The sequence below is a fragment of the Pieris brassicae genome, chromosome 12, assembly GCF_905147105.1.
Source record: "Pieris brassicae chromosome 12, ilPieBrab1.1, whole genome shotgun sequence".
NCBI classification, from domain to species: Eukaryota; Metazoa; Arthropoda; class Insecta; order Lepidoptera; family Pieridae; genus Pieris; species Pieris brassicae.
Genome location: NC_059676.1, coordinates 7620070 through 7638732, shown reverse-complemented (window position 1 = coordinate 7638732; position 18663 = coordinate 7620070). Strand labels below are relative to the sequence as shown.

At 33.3% G+C, this 18663-nt stretch overlaps 2 protein-coding genes across 4 annotated transcripts in view; one reads left to right on the top strand and one right to left on the bottom strand.

The window, feature by feature from the left end:
* Positions 1–285: 285 nt before the first annotated feature.
* LOC123717316 (43 kDa receptor-associated protein of the synapse homolog) lies at positions 286–10838 on the top strand. Its single transcript, XM_045673239.1, has 12 exons — positions 286–337; positions 1332–1414; positions 3590–3741; positions 4203–4354; positions 5177–5299; positions 5484–5667; positions 5869–6069; positions 6687–6796; positions 8255–8435; positions 8916–9106; positions 9271–9400; positions 10529–10838. Exons 1-12 carry the CDS (start codon positions 300–302, stop codon positions 10616–10618), a joined length of 1635 nt encoding a protein of 544 aa, XP_045529195.1. The 5' UTR covers positions 286–299; the 3' UTR covers positions 10619–10838.
* Positions 10839–15960: 5122 nt separating this feature from the next.
* The window catches only part of LOC123717446, a 38559-nt gene continuing 35856 nt past the window's right edge, over positions 15961–18663 (bottom strand). The window contains exons 12-14 of one of the 3 annotated variants that reach the window (XM_045673434.1): positions 18126–18289; positions 17583–17661; positions 15961–17371 (exon numbers count right to left, since the gene is read on the bottom strand). In XM_045673434.1, coding sequence (XP_045529390.1) covers positions 16602–17371; positions 17583–17661; positions 18126–18289 — 1013 coding nt within the window. In that variant the 3' untranslated portion in view covers positions 15961–16601. The remainder of the gene's footprint in view (positions 17372–17582; positions 17662–18125; positions 18290–18663) is intronic. The other 2 variants (XM_045673433.1, XM_045673435.1) reach the window with 2 other exon arrangements.

The window sequence follows — 18663 nt, the reverse complement described above, 5'->3', positions numbered from 1 at the left end:
CTTGTGTTACTCATGTTAACTATGAACTCCGTCCTCAATGGCTTACTATATCTAGTGGGTTGGATCACTGATTTTTGTCATTTAAAAATACTATTTTTGTATAGTTCTAGTTTTTAATAAATAAATAATTACAATGTCCTAGACACAGGAATGTATGCCCCCAGCTGAGGATCTTTACAGAATCCAAGAATCACCTATGTTTATGGTTTATATGAATTGTGTGTTCATAGGTTATGCGGAACAAAGAGTGTGGAATGCACCCGGCTAACAGGTGACGTTGCCGGCTCCACCCGCGGAATATGTCATGGGACTCGCTCGAGTCACGCGACTTCCTCGGGTAAGTGCTTTTTCATTTATATAAATCAAATGAAGAAGAAGAAAGAAAACATTTTATACATAATAAAATAAGGATATTTACTGGAGGAGGACTTTAAGGAGATTTAATGTAAGTGCACTAGCCCCCACACTAGGATTTCTTTTGTCGTGGGCTATTAGTGTGATGTAGTAGATGAAGGATACATCTGACTCCTAGTCCCCTAAATTTTATAATTAAAATATTGTCGCAATAAGAGTAAGATGTTGTTTAAGTTTGTTAGTGAATGTATAAAGTTTTGAATCGTTACCGAATGTTGTTTTAAGGCGTTTAAAGATTAAAGTAGAAAACGCCTTGGGCGAGGAAAATGCGTTTCTTGGGTAGCTTTTTTGTAGGCTTGTGATTGTGATTTGTTTCCAAAAAAGTGTATATTGCTATTAAGTACAAGTTGTTGGACTGTTAAAATTTTTGTTTCGATGTACAATTTTGAAGACGCAATTTGCGGATGCAATTTGGTATTTTAGAGTGTACTAAACGAACGGGAACAATAGACGCTCGTTAAAAGCTCAGGTTGTTTCCTAATCTCTACATTTTGAGACTGCCGTATATATATATATATATATATATATATAAATATTTGGAATTAACTGTGGTGCTATAATGCGAGCTGCACGTAGCACAAATGTAGTGTATTGCTTAATTCTAGTATTTTACCTACAGTAAATTATGCAGGGAATGAAGAATAAAAATATTAGTTATGATACTACTATGATATTAGGCATGCAAGGCAGCGTCTTACATATGAATTTATTTCGTTTAGGAACTTAAAATCTAAGCTAAGTGTTTGTTGCCTACCCTTTTAATAATGATATAGTTTAAAATATAGTATGCAGAAGCGTGAGCGCGTACTGGGGGAAATATATATATATATATATATATATGTGTTTAACTGCAAACCCAGAACTTCGTGAACTATAGAACAAAGGATTTAAACTAAATAGCCTTCTGTGTATTTCAGCAGGGCGCCTGCGCACCAGCTGTCTGCTTCGCGGTTGATTAGCTCGCCTGACCCATCGCGACACCGCCACGATGAAGCCCCAGGTCAGCTTATTTTTACTATTTTAGTTATAGATATACATTTTATTTCATACAGTACTAGAGTTGTTTCTAAAGACATTTAAAATAAATAAAATCAAAAAGAATTTTAAGATCAGATTTTGTAACCTTAAATAATGAAAGAAGCTGAACGAATAAATATCGCAATACGGCGAGGAAATACAGCTGTAAAGGTATACTGCCACAGGGATCAAACCTTTTAAATTTGTTTTTACTTCTATTTATACATTTTTAAGTACTATTATAACTATATAAGTGATTAATATTAGAAATACTTTATACTTGTGTGTTGGAAATAAATAAATTTCATTTCAAATTAAAAAAATATAAGACATGCCAACACGCGGTACTTAAAAGAACTTCTTCGATTCACAAACTTTCAACCCGTAAAAGCTATCAGGTCGTCGCTTGACGCTTTTAAGTTTAAAGTAACAACAAGAAACTTCTTCATCATTGTGATATTGTTGACTCAAGTGTAAGATGAAAAATATCGCAGACACAATTAATTACACAAACGAATTCATATTAAAACGCGGTTAAATATAATGGACACATTAAATAATTAATACATTAACGTAAAAAATGTTCTAGTATAGAGTTAATGTAATGGAAATTATTAACTGTAATCCTCCTCCTCCTCATCCTCATTTTCTCAGTCTTATATTAAATTTATTTATGAATTATCCAATTGCCCTAACTATCTAATATTCATAGAAGTCACGGAAACAAGTAAAATTCTAAATAAATAAATCTTTATCATTGGGTATCTTACCTCAGCTATGGAAAACGGCTCATGTAATACCAGTACATAAATCCAGAGACAAATCTAAGAACGTTTGAATACGTTAGGCAAATTTGTAGTCTAAACGCTTTTGCTAAAGTATTTGAACGCAGCATATAATCAAATTTATAGTTTTATTACCCTGGAATAATGGTTATTCTATTTAGTTTTTGTTTTGTTGTTGTTTTTTTGTATATTGTGATTGCTTGTTTAATTTTGTCCCTTGATAGCTTGCATATGTTCTAATATAATTGAAGTGTATGTCATATTTTTTATCATCATTTTCATCATTGTTGGCTTAGTGGCTTCAGCGTGCGACTTTCATCCCTGAGGTCGTAGATTCGATCGCCGGCTGTTCACCAATGGATTTTCTTTCTATGTGCGCATTTAACATTAGCTCGAACGGTGAAGGAATACATCGTGAGGAAACTGGCTTGCCTTAGACCTATAAAGTCGACGGCGTGCGTCAGGCACAGAATGCTACACCTACTTGCCTATTCATAAAATGATCATGAAACAGATACAGAAATCTGAGGCACAGACATAAAAAAGGTTGTAGCGCCATTGACTGATTTTATTTTATTTATGTCATACTCTTATACATAGGTACACGTTGTGTTAGAACTTATAAATAAAAAACAATGGAGTATTTCCACGCTAAAACCTATCTAAAGTACCTGAAATATGTATTTAAAGATTTTAAGAGCAAGTAAGTGCTGTCTCTCCTAACCGACAACAATCCCAACCCGATTATAGAACTAGATTATAGTCATATTCTGGTATATACTATGCTAAAAATAATATACTTAATAAAATATTATACTTTATGCCTTGAATTATTTTATATTATATATAATTAGAGCCGCTACAACCTTATTAAGTCTGGCCTCAGATTCTGTACCTGGTTCAAAATTATTTGTCAATTTAATAGGCAAGTAGGTGATCAGCATCATGTATCCGACACACGCTGTCGACTTTTTGGGTCTAAGGCAAGCCGGTTTCCTCACGATGTTTTCCTTCAAAGTTCGAGCGAATGTTAAATGTGCACATAGAAAAACTTTATTGGTGCCGAGATAGAACCTACGATCAGGTATCACGGCTCTGTATTTTATGCAAAGGCTTATTTAAGGTAGATTGAAAAGTCACACACTTATACATTCCACATTACCAAAGATACCACGAAAAATAATTGTACATTGTCTTTGTTAATATGTAATGTTCGTGGTAAACATGGTATAATCTATTTTAGCTTTATTTTTAATTAAAAATTGTATATAGTATCTATTTCTTAAAGCTGTATATTAACAATAGGGTGGTAGTTTTTATATTATAACCGGCATTCTTACGCACAATGTATCATTTTTCTATACTTTTAGCAGAACTATACTCGTTCTCCGAGGAATTCCCAACAGAGGTGCGCAATGGGCGATGGGGGGCGCGGTTCGGGCCAGCACATCGGCCTTCTATGGGATGGTGTGAATGCTTCCGGATCATAAGATCTAGAATCGACCAATATCTAGCCAGGCGGAAGGTAAATAATCCAAATTAAATGTATATTTATGTGAGTTATATATTATTTGTTTACGAATATACTTGTAATATAAAGAAATACGATGTAAAGGACAGTTTTAAAGTGTGAAAACTAGTTTTAAAGGTATTGTTCCGTTCTTCAAAAATATATATTTATTTAAATATATGCGTTTCCTTAAATATATACCTAATGTTTAAATAAGGTTATTCTAAACAAAATGTTTATTCCGTTCTTCCATTAATATTTTTTAGTAAAAAGGTTATGTAAATGTTGGCTATGGTAATGTTTACTTAATCTGTGGCAGCGCAGTGACGTCTGGACTTTGGCGCCAATTTTTGGTTGTCTTTTATATTATAGGCTAAAATGTATAATTATTTCGAATGAACATAAGCTTTTTACTAATTAGTTTTATTAAATGATGATTGTTATCTTAATAAACAAAAAAAAACTATGTTTTTCAGATTGAGCGCGGGGTAAGACTTTACAGTCAGAATGAACAACGACAAGCGGTTAAAATATGGCTGTCAGCGTTACGAGGCGTTAGACATCGGAGCGATAAATTTGCATTGCTTGGACATCTTTATCAGGCATTTATGGACTTCGGGAAGTATAGGTTTGTGTTTTCATTTAACAACTAGCTTTGAGAAGGTGATATACAGGTAGAGTGACACATTACGACCCGTCTTTCCGTTTGGCCAATCACTGTAAAAGGAAACTTTTCTTGCCTCCGCACTAAAAGGACATACATATTTGCGTTGATGTTTTTATGGCTGTTAATAATACTAGATTATTGTTCATGATATATTTGACGCCTAAAAAAATATACATATAATTCAGTCAGAATATAAACATTAAATGTTAGTATAGAGTTATCGACAATTTTCCTTAATAGTTTTTTTATTGAAACATATAGCTTCCATAAAACAGTGTCTTAGTAGCTGGGCATCCGACAGCAACCTAGTGGCCAATTTTTGCGTATTAAAAGAAGCTGTAGCGTAGATTATGCAAACAGCCCTGCCGGGACATAGCAGTTAAAACAGCATTCTGAAGGAGTTCTTACAGAACTCGCATCGAGCGTTTACGTGATCCACAGAATTCTGGCAGAATAAATAATAAAGTAACTTTTATTATATTCTCTCTTTCAGTAGTAGGTAGTTCATTTCGGTGCGTCGTGGTTAGCCAGTCGAAACATCTCAAGTGGACTATCTGTTTCCACTGGTTTCTGTCCAGCGCTTCTATTACAGTGTACAGTTTTGACGACGATGAATGTTCTGCTTGATTGGTCCATCTGATTAGCGAACACATCACATCGCCTCTGCCCATTGTATGGCCGAAATATGAGATAATTCGTTGTCGGCATATGGTAGACAGTTCGTATGCTGTGTTACGGTAATTGATAAATGATAACACTACATAAGTCACTACAATTTTTCAGGGAATCTCTGGAGTTTGCAAACCGTCAACTGGGTATATCAGAAGAGCTGGATTCAGCTCCTATGAGGGCTGAGGCCTATCTCAACCTGGCCAGGTCTCAACAGACACTTGGTGGATTAGACAGGCAAGTTCAAACTATAGTCCACTACATTATTTCTTAGAATGGAATAAGGATGAAAAATTACATATATATTCTATTATAATTACATATATATTCACAAGAAATTTTAATCTTTTGGGATATACATCATTTTCGTACAATTGCATGATATATTTTTAATGGCTTTGAAATAAATTTATATTTTTAGAGCACTCTCCTATGCTCGTCATGCACTATACAATGACTGTGGGGGAGGCTCAACCGCCGGTTGTGTACATCTCACAGTCGCCAGCGTCAGTTTGGAGCTCGGGGCATTCTCTAAGGCGATGGACAGCTTCCAAAAGGCATTGGCTGTTGCGCAAGCACAAAACGATAATACACTTCTACTTCAAGTAAGATTCTTAAACGAGAATAACTGAAAGAAGTTCTATTCAAATATATCAAAATTTCCAGAAGACTAGTCAGTAGTTCTCTCTCTCTGGGTCGGTAACAAAATGGACTATCGTGGTCTGATATCTGATTTGAAATGTTGCTATCTGACCTTTTCTGTGATGCATAGAAAATAATCAAGTTTTTTCTTCTGCCAATTCCAGGTTTATGTAGGTCTCTCAGAACTTTGGCGTCGCCTTCGTGATACAGAAAGAGCTGTAGCTTGTGCGGCGCGCGCGTGTGACCTCGGCCGCGGACCTCGCGCGACTGATCTCAACACTCGACACCACAGACTTGCCTTATTACAAATGGCCGCTGCTTTAAGGGCAAGAGGAGAGTTGGGGGACGCGTATGATTATTGTAATGTTAGTTTTACTTTTTTATACAGAAAATATGATTTTAAAATATTAGTAGTATGTGATTTATATTGAACAGTGTTGGCTTCAGCGTACGACTTTGATCCCTGAGGACGTAGGTTCAATCCCCGGCTGTGAACCGATGGATTTTCTTTCTATGTGCGCATTTAACATTAGCTAGTTAGCTAGAATGGTGAAGGAAAACATTGTGAGAAAACCGGCTTGCTTTAGACCCAAAAAGTCGACGGTGTGTGTCAGGCACAGAGGGCTGATTACCTACTTGCCTATTTGATTAAAAAATGATCATGAAACAGATGCAGGAATCTGAGGCCCAGACCTAAAAAGATTGTAGCGCCATTTTTTTGTGACAATATATATATTATAATATCCTCTGCCTTTATTAATACATTACAAGTAACTACATAAGGCATAATATATGTTGAGTGATGTTCATGTGGTGAGTTATATTACGTTGCTTTTCTTCCAAGTATTCCCTGTAATCTTGGGAAAGAATGAATAAGAGGAGTATTCATTTCCTCTATTAAAGTTTTGAATCTGCAATATATTCTTCTGCTCTGTTGCGTAAGTATTCATGAATGGAGTATCAAATTTCTAAACGATTCCAGGAAGCCCTGCGCCTCTCAACCGTGGCTGGTGATCAAGGAAGTTTCGCACGAGCTGTGAGAATAGCGGGTGACGTATACCGACGAAAATGTGACTTTAACAAGGCTTTGAGGTAAGTATTTATATATTCATATAAAGTAAGTCTATCTCAGTCATTAAAAAGCAGAACATTGCGTAATTGGGCCACGTGATACAGCATGACCGCTACCACCGCCTTTAATTATGGCTTAGCAAGGTTAGGGAGTCGACAGGTATTGCTACTGCGGAAGAGTTAGAGAGAAACTCATTGCCAACCTCCAGTAATAGAGAGGCACAAAAAGAAGAAGTCTATATCTACCTAAAAGTAGTACATGGAATTGATAGTATACTCTCCGAAGCACAGCACAGATAACCATGCTATTAAGCAGGTCATGCCATGCCATGACAGATGCCATGTCTATTTTGGTACACCAATAATCGACTGCGATGACGTCATACCCGCTAAGTTATGGTTAGACTGGATGAGGATCCTCCCTTTAGGTCCTTTGAGTCATATCATCATCATATCATGAATCATAGTTTAGAAACGGAAATTCCGTTGAAGTGTCAAGGCTCAATAGAAAGAATTTGTGGAGCAAACTGTCTTGATAGTTGCGTACCTTTATTTAAGAAGCTCAAAATTGTGTCTCTTCCCTGTATTTATATTTTAGAAATGGCCTTATTCGTGCACAAAATATATATATTTAGTCGAATGTAGAAGTCGAAGTAAGAAGTAGACATGGGGAGAAATTGGCTGTACCAAAAATCAATCTGGAACCGTTTAGAAAAACACTTTTGTATGGCTATTAAGGTTTACAATAATTTACCAAAATAATTGAAAGGTCTTCCGAATAGAGTCTTTAAAAAACAAGTCTTGAAAAAAATTATTATTCAATAAATGATTATTTGCGTGAGACACTGTAGTTGATATAAATTTAATAACATTTGATATGATATGTACCATACAAATAATATAAGAATGTACCAATTTTAATATGACTAATAATGTAAATATTTATAACAATAATATTTTATTAAGTTTCAAACTTATATTGTAACAACTCCCGGTACTACGAGTACACTTATGCGTTTATTAAATTTAATTACCTTGCTTTTGAAACCAATATAAGGCATCTGTAACTCCCCGATACTAATATGTTACTATTATAAGTTTTATTTGGAGATTTAGTTTTCACTTTGTATGTAACTCGTGAGGACTGGCTTACCCACTGAATGTGGGGAAATAAGGAGAATATGAGATATAATAATCGGATTTCGTTTGAAACTATATACATCTAAATATATAAAGAATCGCGTGGATGTGACGAACACGACGGGGAAAATGCTTGCTCTAAATAGTAAAAATATGTCCGGAAATTCAATTTAAAATCAAATAATTAATTCCAAATACATCAACACATCGAGTTGCATCTATTTTAGTTCGTAAAAAGGTTAAAAGCATTATAAATATTCATCATAAGCACTGACCGCTATAAAAAAATAAATTTGGCCTAAATCTTTGAGAATTCTGTATTGATTTCAACCTTTTCAGACATTACGAAGTAGCAATGGGTGCGGGACAGTCTTTGGGAGACCGTTTGGCCCAGATGGAGGCAATGGACGGTGCGGCGAGATGTCTTGAGGCTCTTCGGGTCCAAGGACGAATATGCAATTGCCGACCTCTGGAGTTTAACACGCGGCTGCTGGAGGTTGCTACTTCTGTTGGATCTAAGGTATGCTACCTAGTCCAGCCAGAAATAATACAGGTGTTCCAAATTCAAAATAATTAAAAAGTTGAAAATAAGAAGAGTTTGTATGTAACAGTATTTATGGCCAGTCTAGTTATGTATTTCAAATAATATAAATAGATAAAACCAATAGGAATTTGCTGTACTGTAATGGGATTGAACTCAGTAGGTACTCTTTGGCCGTAATACAAAAGAACTAAATGGAATATGGCACCGCTGAAGATATCGCAAATAGATGTTAGAACATGTCTACCAGTCAAATAAAGTACCCTTGTCTAATAAGCCAGGGTTTTTTTTTTATAAAATAGGGGGCAAACGGGCAGGAGGCTCACCTGATGTTAAGTGATACCACCGCCCATGGACACTTTCAATGCCAGAGGGCTCTCGGGTGCATTTCCTGCCTTTAGGGTGTAAAATATTTAGATAGAATTTCGCTTCTTTTTCCAATAAATATTTTAATTCCAGATGCTAGTCCGCCGTGTGCGTCTACGTTTAGCTGAGATCTACACAGCGTTGGGAGATAACAACGCAGCCGCAAGACAACGTAAAGCGGCCGGCGCTTGGGCAGCACCTGCGTGTGCTAAATGTCGGGAACCACTCGCTGATAGACCAGAACCATTGGCTTCTTTACCTTGCGCACACATCGTTCACCACGCGTGAGTATTTCCAGAGGAATTTTTTTTATGGGAAAGGGAGGCAACCGAGCCTTTGGAATGCTCAAGAAGGGCAGTCATCGCAACCCTGTTTGAGTGAGTTGAACCCTGAGTTGTAACTGCCCTGGTTATATGAATAAATTATGTATATTTTATTCGTATTTCAGGTGTATGCCGGAGTCGTGGTCCCGCCGCTCAGTCCGCAGTGTGGGTGGGGAATGCGCCGAATGTGCCTCCCCCCGAGCGCCACGAGATCCCCCCCCTGCACCACCAGCGCCGCGAAACCTACCCACACAGGTGAGTTAATCCGTTAAAATCTTAGCAAATTATTTACGTCATGTAGCATAAGAATAATTAATTTAAATGAATTTATTTATTTATAGCATTATATCAGAAGTACAAAATATATACATTATAACTATTGTTTTTCTTAATCAAAAGGCCTCCTCCATTGTCCTCCATTTTTCTTTACTGTACATTAATTTCGTCCAGGTCTTTCCAGCCATTTCCATGATTTCATCGGCCCACCTTTTAAATTGCCTACCTCTTTTTCTATTATGGCCTCTTGGTTGCCATAGTGTTACAATTTTGCTCCTCTTAAGGTATGTCCAGCCCATTTGCATTTTAGTTGTTTTATTTTATATGTAACGTCAGCAAACCCTGATTTATCTCTTAAATTCTTGTCACTTATTTTGTTAATTCTTCTTTTCTATAATATTTCTTTCCAATTCAAATGAATAATTCATAACATTAAAACAAGTAATATTAATTAGTATTTTTAATTAAATTTAAAAAAAGCTTATCAATTCGACCTGTATGTTATGTTTGGTATTCTTATTGTAATTGAAGCTATGGGCTTCCAAATAAGAGTGTCAAGTTTCGTTACTGTATTTGTTTGTTCACAAACTTCTCGGTAACTAAACGTAATATCAAGGATATTCAGTATAGTTTGTGATAAAAACAATTGAGGTGAAACTTCTTTATCGGGGTTGAAAAAAAATTACCGTCACATTTTTCAGTTACGCGTCACATTTTTCAGTTACGCGCCATCTTTTTCTTGTGGTAGGGCCACGTTTTGTTTCGAAGAGATTCGAAGCCATTAATAACAAAAATATATAATAACGATGACAATGATAGTAATAATACTATTACAATTAATGAAACTGTACTAATCTTAGTAGTAATAAGGTGTAGTGAAATAATTGTATCGTTTGTATTCATGTCTCAGATAATAAAAGCCTTTTGTTAAACTTCATCTAATTTAACTTTATTTAACCAATCTGTAAAGATGCATATTTAGAAGTATATATAGTAGATCATTTTTCGAAAAATAAGGTTATAAAGAAGTTTCACTTCTTACGTGCGTACACTAGTACACGCATACGTTTTTTAAAAACAGTTTTTTCTTTTATTTTCCTGCTCCAGGACTTTCCATTCGGATCTCCTCCACCAATGAGAGAGCCAGACTTAAACTCGGTGCGTTCCGACCAAAGCAGCCAGGAGGAAAGTGTATAAAAAGATACATCTTTAACGTCTTACGAAGCCCGTTAAATAAGCTCAAAAATTCAAAGCGGGTGAAATTTTTTTTAAATAGAATTATCGTAATTTATTACGGAATTTATATAATAGCAATAATATGTATTGTGCCAAGCATGAGTATCGCCCTACATTGGTAACACGTAGCCGAAGATGACAACTTGAGCTACTGCTCTATGGCCGTATTTTATTAACGATGTATCAACACGTATATATATATATATATGTATATATATATTTATACTAGCGGACCAGACAGACGTTGTCCTGCATGCTATACCATAGTATGACAAATAATATTTTTTAAAATTTAATTTGGATGGTTTTTGTGATCTCTAAACCATCCAGGGCGTTACCCAAACGCATACTAAAGAAATCATTCAAATCGCTCCAGCCGTTTAAGAGCAGTTCACACACGTACACTAGAATTATATGTATATATAGAGATTATGTATATATATATATATGTGCAAAGCTCTATATTCCAAGTGCTTTTGTATTGCTCTTTAATGTAGTAATAATATTATTTCTTTTTTTTCTTCGTTAATTGGATATATATATACTCATTCTTGGTATAATACCTACTATATAATATTCAAATATTATTTACCTGTAAATTATACATTTTATAAAATTTGTTCGAATATTAAGAATATATTTTTATCATTGTGCGAGAGATATAGCAAAATCGATATTATTAAAAAATATATATATTAAATATTGTATATGTGTAATGGGTGTACTTGATTAAGTGGGTATGTCAAAAATAGTAGATTTTAAAATGGCTGAGCGTGAAACGCTATCGTTTTCATATCGTTAATATGTCGCTGTCAAAGTATTCAACTTATTGATGTCATGTGAAAGATTATGATTAGTAATTGTTTTTTGTTATTACCATACAACAATTAAACAAATGCATATTATAAATATTTGCATTTTTTAGTTATGTATCTATTGTTTTGAAGTTAATTTGTAAGTCTTAAAATCCAAGGGCCATATTTACTGCCATACACATTTAGTCAGATAGAAATAAAATGCACTAGTTTTGAAATAGCACTAACAAGACCAACACAATATTAATAATAGGCGCCCAGAACATTTTAAGTAAAAGTTTTAATAAAATCGTTTAAATATAACAATATAAAAAATAATAAGATAATCAAAAAAAATTTCTTTTTCAGATTAAATAAGATTTAGAACGATATTTAATTTTTTCGGGGCACACTATTAGCCTAGCAGTATATTAAACGATATCAAAAAATAATTCCACGTACATCAAATCTGCACAGATTAATGCAAAACTACAATTAATGTTAGGAACAGGTATCAAATTAAAATTAGACCTTCAAAACCAAATACATGCTTGATTAAAATAATGCTAATATTTTCAAAATAAATAAATATAAAAATATAGCGCAATTATACGTTAAAGGCAGCTGTTTTAATATCATAATAAAAATAATAATTTTTAAACATTGATAAATATTAATTAAGATAGTCAACGCAATAAAAATATGCAAAGTGAATACACATAGTTATTACCAAAGGTAGCGTTCAATTTGGGTTATTTTATAAATAAAGCAATGAAATCAGAGAAAAAATGTGTAATTATTTTTTATTGATTGTATGTATTTTATGTTACGAAATTAATATAACAACTATGTAAATATATTTCCTGTTATAATAATCAAAATAAAAAAGTTAAATCAAAATATAAATAATATTTAAGGTATAGGTAGAAAATACATAATTTTATTCTTATATAAATATAACTATTGTTGCTGTGCCAAAGATTTATTTAAATTCACTAAAATTCTATTTACACTCAAATCTATCTATATAGATGTATCTTTATCTCTAATTTATAAATGCTATATTCACAATGAAAAAGAAAACAGTTCTCGTTGTTTAGAATCGTAGAATTATTTGGTACGTAGAATATATTTTAAAAATATTGATATGTAGTTACTAAGCATATATACTACAAGCAAATTGTCGTATATAATATGCGGACATACAGAAATCTGTCTTCTTCCCTGTGTATGTTTGTATATAATATACAATTCTACAGCTGGATTGCACTTAGTTTATGAGATAAAGTAAAAAACAGATCGTTTAGAAATGTTCCTAATATATGCTAAAAGTGAATATAGCATTTTCAATATATTGGTATACCTCTTGCAAGTTCAAATTGTAATCATTCATTTCATATTATATTGAATGATAGTTTTAAGAATGATAAACCTGCCCTCGTATCCTTAAAAGTTCTATTAGCTAAATCAAATAAAAATTTGAAGAACATTAAATGTCAAGTGAATTCAATTTCAGAATCGCCCTTACTAGGGCCCCTCACAAGGGTAATAAACTTACGTAAACTTCTTTGAAGACTATTTCAGGACTCGTTAAACATGCAAGTAAATCATTTTAAGGTAGCTAAGACACATATTCAAATTCTCTCAAAGTTAACTGTGGTTAGTGATTATAAGAAAACGTTATAAATGTATTTCTTTGCGAAAAAGCTCGTACTCACCCTTTTAAATTACGATAGGTTGATTACGTTTTTCCCTTGAACAAAAGTTTTGCCTTTTACTATATTTGTTTTTAGGAAATTGGTCGAATCACGGCTCCTTCTCAAAACCGGTCCAATTTTTTTAATAGTTCTGTACGACTTGTATGTAGAAACCAAGAATATTAAGAAGGCTTTGCTATGAATCTTTAAAAAAAATTAAAAACTGATATTACATGCATGTAAATGACATTGTCTTTCACAGTAGTAGTCTGTCTGTAAGTAACATTAGGTTAGGTTCGATATTTTTTAAACTCTGAGGCGTTTGTGATCTGGTTAGTTTAGGTTAAAGGCAAAACTTTGTACCTTACTTTCATTCATTTCGCAATTGTTTTCATTAATATGGAATTAAAGAGCATACACCACCACAATATTGCATGATACATCATTACGGAGTGATTAAAAATTATGGAATTAAAAATGGAGCTGTTTTAATAGGGAGCCATTTTTTTATTCTACTATTAAGCTACTGTTAAAAATACAATAAATAGTTGTAATGACATCTTAATTGTCTGTATATAGGTATAGTTTATTTATTTGTTTAATGCCATTTAACATTTAGCGAAAAGCAATATAATATGGAATTTATGAATATATTCTGTTATTATAGAAGACCTCAAAGGAACACCTTATAGTCGTAGTCTGCACAGTGTAGATATTTAGTTATGCCCTAGATAATTGATAAATTGGTGGATTTTTATAAAAATAAAATCACGTCAGATCCTTTAAATAATAATATTTACCTTCATCATTATCAAACCTTATTGGTTTATTTTTTAAAGTTCAATTTGCGTCAACCAAATTTGTATTAAAATGGTCACATGACAAAGCGTGGGCCATTCTCATGCAAATTCGTTTAGCGATAGTGTGTCACGCCTGTCAAAACGTGATTTTGTCTCAAGGCCTGTATTGTTTCTTTTTTGTTATAGTGCCAACTCTTTTTAAAGGTTGGCGATCATTATGGCTCATTATTTTATTATTGGCTGGATTGTTTCCAGCCAATATTGTGATCTGGAAAATTCTTCATCGAAGACGGGTGTCTGCTGCCTTTTTTCACCTTTTTTCTACCACTGCCTTGTATGATTAGTTTAAGGAAGTATTTTTTTGGTTTTACGTAAAACGTGTCCGAAATACTAAAGTTTCCTTTTCTTAACCGTCATAAGCACTGCTTTGATCTTCTGTATTCTGTCCAGCACAGTAGTATTTCGTATGAGGTCCAAGATATTTTAAGCATAGGTACGTTACATGAACCTAGATCTCGAACGCTTCCAGTTTATATTGCTTACAGAACAAGTGATTAAAAAAAAACCAAAGAGGTTCGATGACATTAATACAAACTGACATTTTAGCTTTGACGTCCGCGAAACTATCGTAGAGTTCGTGCTCTAGCCAAAAAATATATTTTTGACAGTTCCATACGAACATGATTGAGTAAAAATTTTAAGAATAATTCACCAATTATCACTAAATTAAATCCAAAAAAACACTTCGTCCTTCTCAAATGCGTTCCTATTGATTTCGGCCGTATCTTTTTACTATCAATCTCAATAAAATGTAATAATAAATTACATTAATTGTCATAGATTTAAAAAAAAAACATTACGAAAAATAACTTATAGGCTCTATTGAGATTTGGGTTGGCTACGTAACAGTAATCTTCTTGAGATTGGTAGTATTTGTCTTTTGCTTGTTGGCATAAATAAAGAAAATATTTTTGTGTATCACTTATTTCCCAAAATTAAATTTAATGCACTTTGGATATATTGTATCATAGTTAAGACGATTGATTTTTCAACTGTTAATTGAAATGTATAATCGCTAAGTAGTTTTAAACTAAAGTTTGCCTTTAAAACCGGTTGATAATATATTTACGATTATTTAAGAAACATACGCCATCTATTAGCGCTATATATAAACTTTATGTTATTACTTCAACAGTGTAGATGGCAGTATACTTAATTTTAAAAAATGTTCAATATAAAAAAAATTGTATGATATACCTATTACATGATGTGATCAATTCATAATTGGGCAAATAATACTGGTCATTGGGCCAGGTAAAAATAAACAACATTTAATTTTGTATATACTTTAAGAACTAAGTTGATCATTCCACAAAGGTAAAGAAATGTTATTTGTAAATATCACCAGTCCAAATAATATTTTTTGCATATTTTCATAGTTAAATTAAGTTATGTTTATAAAACTAAACAAAACAATTACGCCAAATTTTTTAACCGTTGTATTATCATGTGGTTTTTACGGTTATAAATTTGTATTCGTTTCTAAATAGATAAATTTATTAAACATTGTTTGTTGTTAAAAAATTTAGGTTACAAATATATTTTAGGTTAATTATTATTGTGAATAATCCAACGATTAAAATATTTGGCCAAAAGTAAATTTTACAATTCCTTCACTCGTTATTGTTAATGTGACTGTAGTTGTGAATTCGGCGTTGTGTTTCAGACATTTTAATATAAGTACCGTTAAATTATTAAAATTTTAATTGAATATATCGATATGAGAATTATGGATTTTTAATTTGGTTCCTAAAAATAAATAATAGAAAATAATTTATGGAAATCTTATTCATGGGTGCCAATGGTATTGAATGTCTTAACTGATTATTTATTTCGCTAGAAATTAAATTTAGAACAGCTTCAAAATTAAAATAAAACAACAACAAATATTTGTAAAGTACCTCCATTTATTTAAACCTATTATAATTATAAAATAGATCAATATATACTACATATTGACTAAATAACTATAATCGTATAAAATTTTATATAAAAATAAACTTATTTTATATCTTATACCAATTATATTAGAGAGTCGACCATTTCGGAGTAACTCCAAAATGGTCAAATGTCTAATTCGAAATAAAAATCGTCAAAAAATACTTTTTCTTATAAATATCGTGCTTATGTTATTAAAATGGCAGTTTTTACGCTAAGCCGTATAATATATAAGGTATATATGGCCTTTTTTCAGCAAAATAGAGTAATAAGTTCATTTGTGTACTGTCATGAAAACAGACAAATTATGCTTACGTAAGCTGGTATGGAAACAAATACTTTTCGATAGTTGAGAAAAGTTGAAGGAAAAAGCCCTTAATGTAATATAACCTATGTATTTACATTTTTTGTTTACAATAACGATTTAGTTCGAAATAAAACTATAAAGTTTAGGTTCATTAGAATGTGCCTGTTAGATCGTCAAGCTTATTGATTTCGGATTAGGAACTGAAGTTAATTGTTCCAATGTAACAAATGTATAAACATTATGGCACTAAAATAATAGAGGGCGCTGCTATAAAATTATTGATACACTTTAAAATATTGATAACTTATTCAGCAAAACGCTGTCGGGAGATTAAAATACTGTTAAAAATTATTTCTTAGCGCATTTACACTGAGAATCGTGCTTGTGTCCAATCAAATCGGAGAAATTAGGATTAAATGTTACACCAGGGGCTACATATTGTGGGTTATTACCACTGCCTGACGTTTCGTAAGTGATAATTTGTGGTTTAGTTGTGTACGTTATGATTTTTGGTTTCGTTGTATAGGTGATAAATTTGGGTTTAGTGGTGTATGTGACAATTTTGGGTTTGGTTGTGAAAGTGAAAATCTCCGGTTTTGTCGTAAAAGTAACGATTTCGGGTTTAGTCGTGTATGTTATTATTTTAGGTTCGGTTTGGAATACTTTTTTCTCTGAGTAAGACGCGCTGAACGCCTTATTGATTGGGGAATTGATTTGGCTATTGAAACCAGACTCGAAGTTTTGGGCTCCAAATTTGCCGAATTGGTTGATCGCTGAGAATTGTGCTTGGTTGGCGGATTGGCCGGCTCCTTCGAAGCCATACTGGCCTTTACCGGAAACAGCGAAGCCTTTGACGCCTGAGAAGCCAATACCTGATGAACCTTCACTGGCTCCGCCGAACTGGGTTTTTACACCTGAACCAAATTGGGAACCAAACTGGCCATTGACACCTGATTGACCAAACTGGGTCTGTACTCCGCTTTTGAAGCCTGTTATTTTTCCAGTGGTGATGGTGGTGAACTGCGCAAATCGTACGCTCTCGATCAAACCAATGGACCATTCGTACCATTCGAGGTCGAATTTGTAGAATGATGCAATCTGGTTACCGACTTGACATCCTGCAATACACCAATTAATTTAAAGCAAATATTTTTTTAGTAAATTGTATTGGCAAGTAAGTTAAACCGCACCAATAGTATTTGTCTATTTCGTGTTTATTGATAATGATCAGTTTTTATTTATAGTTTTGTAAAGTTTTTGCTGGATACTAAATATTTACAATTTAATAGTAATTATTTAGCAAATTATATATAAAGAGTGGATTATTACCTGAGTCCCAAGAGTACACGCCCTGCATCACATATCGACCATCACCGGTGGTACACGCCAGAGCACTTCCGATATCCACCTGCAATAACCCCAATATTAAAACTACATACTACTGTTGGATACTTTGAGGTTAAGAGAAATTTAATGCAATAATTGAACAATTATGGCGAACACAATACAGACAAAAACGGTATAAAATAATATTAATAAATTTAACGAAGTTCTAACAGGAATTGCTTGAAAAAAAAAAACTTTACTACCGATAACAGGGCCTCTATATGTAATAGTAATCTATTTATTTATTTACACTTTGTTACAAGAAACATAGTACAATTAAAATAATTAAATAAGTAAGGGCGCAATTGGCCTTACTGCCAATCTAATTTGTAACAATAAATGCCAGTGCATAAACAAAAAAATTGATGAAACAAAAAATTCGATAGAAACCCTAAGTGAGGAAAAAAATGACTCTAACTAACTCTAACTCCGTCGTGTCTTTTATAAGACCGTTAGGCTTTTGTACCCTTAACTCTTAGTAAATACCTTGCAAATGTTATTCAATGGGTTAGTAGGCTGTCCACACACGCAGCTATCTTCATTGTATTGCTCCAGCAGGTGAGGGTAATCCGAAGATAACTTCGCTTTGCATTCTCCGGGGTTGATTAGCGACACGTTCAGGCTATGCATTATAGCACCCTCTAAGTGAGCTGAAACGAGATAATGCGTTAGGTCATTGCTATATATAGATATTATGAGGCGAAGAGAATTTGGAGAAATTGACCCTGATTGGCAACACAGAAGGCAATAGATCACGTGGCCCTTCACCAACCAGATAGACAGTTCTAGTGAATGACTAGTCGTCCTCAAAGCTAGACACTGTTATAAGAGAAGCGCTGGAAACCGAAAACAGCAACGAAACCGGTGGAAACAGATTGTAAGCTCCAGATTATTCCTTGCTGACCACGGCGCTCAGACATGAGCTACCGACTGAAGAGAGAGATATATTTAAGAGACAATCGAAGGGTTGCACTGATAATTTTTGTGTAGACAAGTTGTTTTACTTTTTATTCATTTCGTTTAA

Coding starts and splice junctions, on each gene's coding strand:
- LOC123717316 (XM_045673239.1), top strand. CDS start 300: ATGTCATGGGACTCGCTCGAGTCACGCGACTTCCTCGG. Junction 4,355..5,176: donor ATGGACTTCGGGAAGTATAG/GTTTGTGTTTTC, acceptor ACAATTTTTCAG/GGAATCTCTGGAGTTTGCAA. Junction 6,070..6,686: donor ACGCGTATGATTATTGTAAT/GTTAGTTTTACT, acceptor AAACGATTCCAG/GAAGCCCTGCGCCTCTCAAC.